This window comes from Cebus imitator, unplaced genomic scaffold (assembly GCF_001604975.1).
Source record: "Cebus imitator isolate Cc_AM_T3 unplaced genomic scaffold, Cebus_imitator-1.0 Scaffold824, whole genome shotgun sequence".
Classification (NCBI taxonomy): Eukaryota; Metazoa; Chordata; class Mammalia; order Primates; family Cebidae; genus Cebus; species Cebus imitator.
In genome coordinates, this window is record NW_016108139.1 from 105,847 (window position 1) to 117,850 (window position 12,004).

The 12,004-nt window shown below is 35.9% G+C and overlaps 1 protein-coding gene across 6 annotated transcripts in view; it reads left to right on the top strand.

Moving 5' to 3' along the window:
• Window positions 1–12,004, top strand: part of LOC108297642 (transmembrane protein KIAA1109) — a 147,235-nt gene that overhangs the window by 98,740 nt on the left and 36,491 nt on the right. For all 6 annotated transcript variants that reach the window (XM_017520307.2, XM_037735487.1, XM_037735486.1 and 3 more), the window contains 5 exons: window positions 4,008–4,067; window positions 6,337–6,563; window positions 7,677–7,807; window positions 9,157–9,280; window positions 11,844–11,953. In XM_017520307.2, the coding sequence (XP_017375796.1) occupies window positions 4,008–4,067; window positions 6,337–6,563; window positions 7,677–7,807; window positions 9,157–9,280; window positions 11,844–11,953 (652 nt within the window). The remainder of the gene's footprint in view (window positions 1–4,007; window positions 4,068–6,336; window positions 6,564–7,676; window positions 7,808–9,156; window positions 9,281–11,843; window positions 11,954–12,004) is intronic.

Below are 12,004 nucleotides of genomic sequence, written 5' to 3' on the forward strand. Positions count from 1 at the left end.
AGTTTCTTCCTCTCTCCACTAGAGGGAAATCTTTCTAGTTCCCATTGTCTTTGAAGAATGGGAAAAGTTTCCATTATTTTTACACCAATAATGAAGTTTTAGCATTCAAAAATTATAGGCGAAATTCTTGGTTTTAATGTGTAGGGAAGTAAAAATATCTTTTTCTACTACCCTTTTAGGTTATATGCTGGGTCTTATGTAATAGAAGACCGCTTAATAAGAGAAAAGCATACAGGTTTATTTAATATGAGGGTTTTTTTTTGTGACATGGAGCCATCATTAGGAAATGAAGATCCAAAGAAATGGTTAAACCTTGCTATTTTTGTACTAGGTTTGATGAAGAGTAGAAGCTGTAGAGCAACAGGAGAAAACAAAAAGGGGTATGAGTTCAGGGTAGTAAACTGGGGAAAACTAACCAAGGCCTGTTTGTTCAGATTGCTCTTAGTGTCCCTCCATTTTGGAGATGAGGATGCTCCTTTCCTCTGGGTTGAGGAAGGGCTTCTCTCACATGGTCATATGACCTGCTTCAGAGGAAAGTCAAAGTCCTTCCTGCATCTGCTGCTTCTCAAATTCCTTCAATTTAAAATACCTTCCATATGGCAAGGTGCCATTTTTGGGACAGTGTGTCCTGAACTCCAGCAAATGCTTTGCATTAGGTAATTATAGGTAAAATACCAGGATTTCTTTGAAATAATTCTGGTTACTGAGAAGACTTAATATGGAAATACTTCATGCCTATTATCCAAAAGACCAATATTAGCCTTTATAGATTTATTATTTTACACAATAGTTACATATATTTTTTTAAATCACTAAAACATATATTTTGTTTTTTTTTTTTAAATAAAAGACAAATAAATTTAAAGTTAGTGACTTTTATTAAGGTGACAGCTTTACCATCATTGTATTTATTAAAATAAGTAGAATATATTTGGAAAAAAAGGAAGTAAACCATTTCCCCAACAGTTTGTCTTAAAGGGTAAATGCATAAGAAATATAAAATGAGAAATATACTCTTACTCAAAATCGGAAATACACATTTAAAAATGAACAAATAATTCAGCATCTCAGTATATATTCTGGTAATACAGAACACTAACATGCTGGTAATCATGATAATCAGAATAATTTATTTTGGGTTTTGGAGGGGACTTAGTGAAATACTTCTGTAACATGCTTATTATCTGGGTTTCTTGGAAGCCAAAAGGAGGTGAGCAGAGTAGTTATGTAATTGACATATGTATAAAATTTCCAAATGATAAAATGGACAAAGTTCACTAGTTTATAGTTTGTTTTTTGTTTTTGAGATGGAGTCTCGCCCTGTCACCCGGGCTAGAGTGCAGTGACACAGTCTCAGTTCACTGCAACCTCCACCTCTCAGGTTCAAGCAATTCTCTGCCTCAGCCTCCCGAGTAGCTGTGATTATAGGAGCCCACCCCCATGCCCAGCTAATTTTTTTATTTTTAGTAAAAACAGGGTTTCACCATTTTGGTCAAGCTGGTCTTAAACTCCTGACCTCATGATCCACTCACCTTGGCCTCCCAATGTAGTTTTTATTACTAGTAAGTATACCTCAATATTTTTGAACAAGGGTGATGTATATATGGCAGAGAAATAAAGAATGGTAGGGTTATGCCTTAGAATTTTTTTAACAGATCATTTTTAAAATATACTCTAGAAAAAAGGTGTCCCAGTAAAATTTCCTCTCAATAATGTTTATTGAGAAATGCATTAAAAATTAGCAAGCACAATCTACAGGAAAAGTTCAAAGAATGATTTAAGTAGATGCTAAATATTAGGCTAATTTCACCAATGTGTTTTTAGACAAACTAAACCATCAGAAGTTTAGAGGTCGGCAAGCTCTTTGTTAAAACGTGGGTAGCATTTGGTGATCAGAGCTGCAAGAGTTACCATCCTGGATTCAGACTAATGGTTGGTCCAAGTCATCATTCTGTCTGTGATACAGAAACCACAGATGTTATGGGAAACTAGTTGATTTCTTAGTCCTCATTTTCAGGATCCAGATCTACTTCTAAAAATCTTAATATTCCTTATTAATTCATCATGGCTCTATATTCTGTGAGTTTTATTTTATTTTTTTTTTTTTGAGACGGAGTTTCGCTCTTGTTACCCAGGCTGGAGTGCAATGGCGCGATCTCGGCTCACCGCAACTTCCGCCTCCTGGGTTCAGGCAATTCTCCTGCCTCAGCCTCCTGAGTAGCTGGGATTACAGGCACGCGCCACCATGCCCAGCTAATTTTTTGTAGTTTTAGTAGAGACGGGGTTTCACCATGTTGACCAGGATGGTCTCGATCTCTTGACCTTATGATCCACCCGCCTCGGCCTCCCAAAGTGCTGGGATTACAGGCGTGAGCCACTGCGCCCGGCCCTTCTGTGAGTTTTATATATTCATTTTTCAAGCTTAATTTTTTTGTTGTTTTTTTAGAGACAAAATCTTGCTCTGTTACCTAGGCTAGAATGCAGTGGTGCCATCATAGCTCACTGAAGCCTTGAACTCATGAGTTCAAGCAATCTTTCCGCCTCAGCCCCCCGAGTAGCTGGGACCACAGGCACATGCCACCATACCCAGCTAATTTTTAAATTTTCTGTATAGATGGAGTCTCACTGTGTTGCCCAGGCTGGTCTTGAACTCCTTACCTCAAATGATCTTGCATCCTTGACCTCCCAAAGCACTGGGATTATAAGTGTGAACCACCACACCTAGCCCTTAGGCTTAGTTTTTAAAAATTCTCTGCTACTTCTTAGGATAGGAAATCCTGAAAGCTTTCTACTCCCTTTTTATTTACTATTTCTTCCTTTCACTTGGCCTCAGTTATGTTATTCAAATTTCAAAGGGGTTTCTTTTCCTTCTAGCATTCTTGGATTTGAAAGGCTAATGTAGGTCTTACTTGTTCAGATTTGAAACCATGACTACAAAGGTGAATTGGGTGATATTTCAAAACCAGATCTAGTTCATTCTTAATTAGAATTTATATGTGAGACACAGGTACTATACAGTTTAAAGATATAATTTAGATGTTAAAGTTATTTGGCAGTCTTTAAAAAAAAAACACATAACAGATAGATCCTCTCTCACAAACTAAGTTATAATATTTCTAATTTAGAAGGATTTTTCCCTTTTGAAATGTTTCAAAGACAGAAATGTGACACCAGAGTACCTAGAAAATGGATAGCAAGCTCAAATTTAAGTAACATTTGAATACCAATTTAGGATTCGGAGGGAGTTGCAAAAGGACATTAAAGATATATGTACTCTCAAGTTTAGATTGATACTTCGTTTCTTCTAAGGATTACTGAGGAAGGTCTTATTAATTCTATATTTAGAGTTTATTTTGTTTAAAAGTTGTTTTAACTTTTACTGTTTAAAATTGTCGAATTAACATCTTTTTTGAAGCTGAAGTTATCAAATTAAAGCTAGATGGTAGTAAATGTTTCAGAGTTAAAGTAGATATATTCTGGAGATAGGTCCATGATCTTGAGATTGACATCATGGCCTTAGGCCATTTTTTGGTCATAAAATGTTCCATGTCAAAAGAGAAGGTAAGACTGCTGAATCATGTGTCTAACCTAATGTGGCAGCTCTTAGTTACCAAAAATTCTATTTTAAGTCATTTGCATTCTCAAAGTGCCATTCACTTATGATGACAAAGTGTCATAGCATCCTGGATATTGGTGGAAAAGCCATCTAGAGTGTCACAGCAGTTGGCCAGATGTTGTCACCCAAATAAGGAAATCACATGCAGAAAATAAAAATAAAACTGCAGTTAAATTGTTTAAATCATAGAATAAAATATTGTGAATATGGAATAGATCTTATGAGTCATTAAGATAGCCCTTTCATTCCAAAGATTAAGAACTAAAATCTAGAGAGGATAGTAATCCTCTTTGTATTTAGATAATAATCTTTGTTTGAAAAATTAAGAGTAGAATATATAATCACAGATGTATTTTTATTGAAAACTATTTTTGGGCTGATTTTTGTACAGGTGTAGTTCCAGATGGCACCTATGAAGTATGTTCAAGAACTACAGGACAAGCAGCAGCTGGTAGGTTCACACTCAGCATTATTTTGCTATCCGTGGTATATAGAATTCTGCCTTTATTTTAATGGCAAGAGAATCTTTTGGCTAAACTACTTCTGGTGTTCACTAATTAAAAAACTTTGTATTGGCATATTTATATTTATTTAACAATTATTAATCAGATACCTCTGTGTGTGTGTGTGTGTGTGTGTGTGTGTATATACACATGTGTGTGTGCATTACACACACAAGATGTTTCAGAAAAGATTAAAATGAATAAAATATGCTTTCTATCCTCCGTACATTTAAATTCTTAAAATGTAGTTAAGGCACATGCAGCAAAATTACATTGAAGTAAGTGATAGGTATAATAAAACATAAAATTCCAGTTGTTAATGCTATTGAAATGTCTAGAAGGAAGATAATATTTTCAAATATGAGGCCGGGCACGGTGGCTCAAGCCTGTAATCCCAGCACTTTGGGAGGCCGAGGCGGGTGGATCACTAGGTCAAGAGATCGAGGCCATCCTGGTCAACATGGTGAAACCCCGTCTCTACTAAAAATGCAAAAAACATTAGCTGGGCATGGTGGCGCGTGCCTGTAATCCCAGCTACTCAGGAGGTTGAGGCAGGAGAATTGCCTGAACCCAGGAGGCGGAGGNATTAGCTGGGCATGGTGGCGCGTGCCTGTAATCCCAGCTACTCAGGAGGTTGAGGCAGGAGAATTGCCTGAACCCAGGAGGCGGAGGTTGCGGAGAGCAGAGATCACGCCATTGCACTCCAGCCTGGGTAACAGGAGCGAAACTCCGTCTCAAAAATAAATAAATAAATAAATAAATAAATAAACAAACAAATAAATAAATAAATATTTTCAAATATGGGAGAATACTGGGATCAGAGAAAACTTCATGGAGGGATAAATATTTAAACAAGCACTCATACGGATGGGAAAAAATCTTTCTTAAGCAAAAACTGGGAGATGTGGGCCAGAGAAAATTAAGGCAGAGAGAATAATATAACATGCATCATGATGTTAAAGCACAGTATCTATTCAGAGTTCTCCAATTTGGCTAGAATAGAGTTATATAAAAAAAATAAGACAGAAAAATGTTAAATGCCTAATTGAGGAGTTTAGACTTGATTTGTTGGGCAGTGGGAAGGCTGGCCACTGAATGTTTTTGAACAAGAAGGCAAATGACAACACTATCAAAGGAACACTTTCAAAGATTAGAGGGCAAAAACGCCCAGGAAACCAGTTAGGAGGTAAAAAGTGATAATGTGTCTTGATTAAGATGGTAGCACAATGTAATTTTTATTATTTTGCTTGTTATAAGATTGGACAGGGTGAGCTAAAGAGATATTTATTTGAGGTTTCTTAAAATGTTGAGAGGTGTAGAAATTGATTAAGATTAGTAGATTTCCAGACTCTCCTTGCCGTTCTCTGTTATGCTTCCCAAGCCTAGTCTTATTGCTCATCCTGAGTTACCTTAGAAAGCACCAAGGTCTAGAGTCTGACAGAGAACTGAAAAAGTTAGTTAGGGAATATTCAGCTGGGGTCACAAATAAGTCTTTGTCAGGACTTCTGTTTTAAGTGACAACAACCTACTCAGACTAGCTTAACCAAAAGGGGATGTTTATTAAAAGGATATTTGCAGACTACAGTTAAACTTAGGAATGGCTATTTTAGGGAAGAGAAGGAACCAGGTCAATTCAGGAGCCTTCAGAACTATTAGAATGAAGATCCCAACTGTCACCAAGACCCTTTGTAGCTCTTGTCTTTGCTTCTTTGCTCCCCTCTGGCTGCTCTTTTTTTCTGCTGCTGCTGCTTCTAACTGAAAACCTCCTTCTTATACATGGCAAGAAACATGGTGGAGTCTTGTTTCTCCACCCTCAGTCATTGGAGAAGGACTAACCTTTCCTCGAGTCCAGGCAAAATATCTTATTTTTCCAACTTTGACCTTCCCTGGACCAATTACCTAATTAATTCTGTTTAATAAGCTAAGGTCATGGCAATTCCTACTATAGCTATGGGATGGTGGATCATGTTGGGGTCAGGGAGGGAACCTCTAGTTCATAGGGAAAAAAAAAAAAAGAGGGTGCTATACAGAGGAAGCATTAGATGCGCACTGTATATACATAGAGAAATCAAGCCTGTAGTCTGATGTTTCTGACAAGTCTCGCTGTGAAAGACATTAGTTATTGCATGTGGCCAACATCTGTTTTATTACTTTGTACAGTTATTTCCATTCCTATACTCAGGACTTAACAAAAATGCAACTTCTTTATTTAAACAGAAAGTAGTAGCGCTGGAACCTGGACACTCAATGTATTGTGGAAAATGTGTGGGATTGATGTCCACATGGATCCTAACATTGGTAAAAGGCTTAATGCTCTGGGCAATACTCTTACAACACTGACAGGAGAGGAGGACATAGATGACATTGCTGACTTAAATTCAGTGAACATAGCTGATCTGTCAGATGAGGATGAAGTTGATACTATGTCTCCCACTATCCATACTGTAAGTAAAGTCACTGTTAGAATTTTTCAGGACTAGCTTTTACCCTGAGATGGGGATATTTATTCAGTGTTATTTAGTATATTATAGTGGGAATTTGTGGAGGAAGAGAAGGGAGTGGTGGTTTGCTGTGTCTACATTTCATAATTAACTCGATTAACTGTCTTTTAATCGAGTTCTGTGCTACATATTGACCATCATCCAACTTGTGCTTTAACCTACAGGTAACATAATCATATTAAAAGTGAAGCACAGACTAATTATATAGATAGAAAGTAGATTAGTGGCTGCCTACCACTGGGAGAGTAGGGAGAGGTGTGGTAGAGATGGGAGGAATGAGAAGAAATTGCTAATAGGTATGAGGTTTCTGAGTAATGAAAATATTCCCAGCTATTTTAATGATGGTTGTACAACTTTGTGAATATACTAAATGGGTGAATTTTATGGTAGGTGAGTTATGTCTTAGTAAAGATGTTCAAAATGAATTTCAAAGCAAAGTGCATTTACAAAATGAAGTTATACATTCTAAAAATATATATTTCCATCTATACTATCTATACATTCTATATTTTCAAGTTATTTCGTGGTCAAAAAGAAACTTATTCTTTGATTCATTCTAGTATTAATTTTTTTAAATTATTTTAAATATCTTTTAACTATTGTACCATGAAATATTTTGTTCTTGGGAAGAAATTTTTTTTTAATTAATATTACTGTTTATTATTTAGAGTTCAGGTGGAAGTTCAGTAAGTGGAGATGGCCACAAACTCACCTTTGGGCAGCGACTTGTAAATCACCTACTAGGCCTGACACCCCCAAATCAGCGCTATTCTGTTCCTGCAGAGTATCTGTGTGACCCAGAGATGTGGGGCTCCCCTCAGTCTAGCCAGTCCCATTTGAAAGCATGCAGAGCGCACTCATGGGGAAATGTAGGTAGCAACTAAATAGATTCCTTATGAAAATGAAGGGATTTAAATCAGTGGAGAATCCCAATCTTGATATAGATGGCTTTGATTCTTGCATGCTTACTTTGATTTAAGGTATTAATTTTGTGATAGTATAGATTTGCTGTGTGATTTGAGGGTGGTATTGACAGATACACTTTTGACTTTTCAGGAAGCCATAGATTATCGAAGACAGGCAGCATCTGCTAGCCAGCCAGGAGAACTTAGAGGAAGAAAAATTATGAAGCGTATAGTGGATATCAGAGAACTGAATGAACAGGCCAAAGTAATAGATGATCTGAAGTATGTATACTGATTTTTAATTTTATATAATGTTCCCTAATTTTAGAATCATAAGATGACAGAAGTGGAAGAAAATGTATTTGGGCTAATACAAACTCTTTAGTTTATCTGTTATATCACCAGGGTCCAGAGTTGTTTAATAATTTGGCCAAGATAATACACTCATTAGTCATAAAGTTAGGCATGAGGCTGGGTGCTGTGGCTCACATGTGTAATCCGAGAACTTTGGGAGGCTGAGGCAGGTGGATCACTTGAGGTCAGGAGTTCAGGACCAACCTGGGCAACATGGTGAAACCTGCCTCTACTAAAAATACAAAAATTAGCTGGGTGTGGTGGTGTGTGCCTGTGATCCCAGCTACTTGGGAGGCTGAGGCGGGAGAATCGCTTGAGCCTGGGGGTAGGAAGAGGTTGCAGTGAACCAAGATTATGGCACTGCACTCTACCCTGGGCAACAAAATGAGATTCTGTCTCAAAAAAAAAAAAAAAAAAAAAAAAAGTTAGACATGAAATCCTAGTGCTTTTTCATAACTTATTTCTTAGCACTTTATGGCTGACTTTATATCACATATATGTATCTTTACCTGTGTATTTACTCTTATATGTATCTTCACATGCATATATAAATAAATACACTAATCTTTATCTGTTGCCTGCTGGATATTGCTAAATAATATTTTCTCTATTACAGTAAATATTCTTCTTGTTAAAGTTTGCAATTTTATTTTCCCAAAAGGTAAATGGTCATGCCTCATCTTTTCTAATCTGCCTACACTTGTACTGATGTTTTTTTTTTTTTTTTTTTTAACAATCAAGAACCTTACATAAATATATGCATTTTGTACAGCAAAATGAATTGCCTAAAACTTGTCTGTAAGTTATCATGCAGTGATTCATATTTTCCTGTTGAGTTAGATTAAAATTTGAGTTTTGTTCTCAGGGGAAAAAAATGACTTGAAGGAAAATATACTCTTCCTCCAAAATGTTACCCAAGGCTTATATTATATGTAGAATTTTACATTCAGACATTTTTCTGCAGAGTGGGCCTATGGTTTTCATGAGATTGCCAAAGAGACTCTTGATGCAGCAATGGATAACACAAATTTCCTCAAACATTAGAGAGAGGTGTTTTTGTTTCCTTAAGTTTCGCCAAATATGACTATTAAACTTATTGAGGGTTTTGGCTGGTCCATACATAATCATCTTTGGTATTCTGCAAGGTGAAATCATTAAAAAGGAGCAAGTAAAAATCAATGTAACTTTGTTATTTCTTTTTTTTTTTTTCATACATATTCTGCTTATGTAACTTTGTTATTTCTTTACAATAACTGCTATATTTGTTTTGCATCCAGAAAATTAGGTGCAAGTGAAGGAACCATAAACCAAGAAATTCAACGTTACCAACAGTTAGAATCTGTGGCTGTGAATGACATTAGAAGAGATGTTCGTAAAAAATTACGGAGGTCCAGTATGCGAGTGAGTGCTCTTTGTTCTTTCAATGCTGGTGACAAAACCACCTGATTTTTTTGTATCATATCTCCTGTGTACCAGGCACCATCTAAAGCACTTCACATTTAGTAACCCATTAAATCCTCACACAATGTTAGGAGGTAGCTTATGTTATTTTCCTATTTTAAACATGAGGAAATTGAAACAGGTGAAGTAATTTGACCAAAGTTATATAGCCAGTAATGCTGGGGGAGACAAGAGTCCAACGTAGGCTTTAGGACTCTATAAGTCTATGCCCTTGGACATTGTGTTTTGTCTTTCATGAAATCATTTTTGCTTTTAGTCTCTATTCTGAACTCTGCAAAAAATGTGAACTTTGTGAAATCTTTTAAGACGTCTGTTCTTTCCCTATCCCCTTCTCCCTGGTCAGAATTACTTCTCAGCTACTGTGCATTGTTAGTATTTTATAATCTTTATTTTTTGCAGGTTTAGTTGGTCCCATTAGAGTTTGAGTCTAGGGGTAGAAAACTTTTTTTAAAAAACCATTATGCTGTTTTTTTTGCTTCAATTTTTAAATTAATAACTTTTTAAGAGTTATTGATTCATGAGTATACCCACGTGGGCCTGGTGTTTTTGTTTTGTAAAGTTATTAATGCAGTTCTTTAATAAATGTAGGCCTATTCAGATTATCTCTTTCCTTTCTCCATTTGATCATCTAGGTGATCAAATCTGAGGGCATAGATTTGTTCAATGTATTCCTGTATTCTTGAAATAGCCATAGGGTCTATGGTTATATACCCTCCTTTATTGCTAATATTAGTAATTTATGTCTTTCTTTTTTTCTTAGTTATCCTGGCTAGAGGCTTACCAATTTTATTGATCTTTTCAAACAGCCAGCTTTTAGTTTTGTTGATTTTTCTCTATTGATTTCTTGGGTTTTTTTTTGTTTCTGCTCTGATTTTTATTACTTTTCTTTTGCTTAATTCAGATTTAATTTATCCTTTTTTCTAGTTTTCTAAGGTAGAAGCTTAATTGATTTTAGATCTTTTCTGATGTATGCATTCAGTGCTATAGATTTTCCTCTAAGCACTGGTTTTGCTTCATCCCACTAATTTTGATAAGTGTGTTTTCATTTTTGTTTAATGTAAATATTTTAAAATTGCTCTTCAGATTTTTTTCTTCAACTCATGCTATTTACAAGGGTGTTATTTAATCTCAGTGCATTTGGGATTTTTCAGATATCTTTCTGTTGTTGATTTCTGGTTAAATTCCACTATGGCCTAAGAGCACACATTTTATGACTTACAATTTTTTTAAATGTGTTAAGGTATGCTTTTTGGTCCAGAAAGCTTTCTTCATGAAAGTTCCACGTGAGCTCGAGAAGAATGTGTATTCTGATGTTGTTAGATGAAACTGTCTGTAGGTGTTGGTTGTATCCAATTGACTGATGGTGTTATTGAGTTCAACTGTGTCCTTACTGATTTTTTTTTGTGTATTGGATGTCTATTTCTGATAAAGGGTTATTGAAGTCTCAAACGGTAATTCATCTGTTTCTCCTTGCATTTCTCTTAATTTTGGCCTCACATAGTTTGACATTCATTTGTTTTGTTTTTAAGAGATAGGGTTTCACTCTGTTGCCTAGGCTGTAGTGCAGTGGTACATTCATAACTCACTGAAACCTCAAATTCCTAGGCTCCAAGCAATCCTCCTGCCTCAGCCTCCCAAGTACCAGGGACCACATGCTCTGATCACTTCTAAACTCCTGGAGAATATAGTTTGAATACTGCTCTCCAATTTATTTGTCACTAGTTTCTGATAGCAATAATGGATAGTGATATCTGTAACATAATTTTCTATTTTAAATTTTTGCTGTCTACACAAGGGTCATACAATATAATTAAAATATTGTTTGTCCACTGTTGCATGTCATATTTGGTGATTGACATTAAAAATAAACTAGATAGAATTAGAAAGGTTGTTAAAACATCTCCATTCTTAACATATGTCATTCCACATATTCCCCTCAATTCCCTTTACCTCTCTTAGACTCCAAACCTCCACTGTATTAGAATCTTTTAAATATCTAGTACCATGACTAGTTTCTAGAACAGGGATTTAGAGACAGTGAGAGTGTTAAATCTTTAACACTCTTACTTTCCTTTGTTGTAATGAAGAGTCCTACAGCAGGGATGCCCTTGGAGAAAAGTGGTCTTTTGTCCCCCTGCCAGGAACGTAGCTTCTCCCAAAACCCTTCATTCTCATTTTCTTTCTCCATTCTTACTTTTTAAATCATTTCCTTTCTTCTCGCCTTGTTTCTGTACCCTCATCCCTGCCCCCAAACTTTCTCTTTTCTTTTCTCTCAGGTCAGGTGGTGGCTCATGTTTTCATTGTGCCTCCTAGTTGGTGTTACAACCAAAGAATAGCTGATTCCTCCTATATTTTGAATTTATATTGTTAAGTGACAAGAAAGTCCCTTGGGGAAAACAAGCTAACTTATTTAATAGTATAATATTTTCTTTTACTTGAAGTCAAATATTACAACAATAAATAATCACCTGTAGTCACATTTTTTTCTCTCCCATTTCATTAGGCTGCTTCCCTAAAGGATAAGTGGGGTTTGAGTTACAAACCAAGTTACAGCCGATCAAAAAGCATTTCTGCTTCTGCAAGACCACCTCTAAAGCGAATGGAAAGGACAAGGTAATATATGTATTTCAGCCAATGAAACAATTAATAAAATTGTTGACTCTT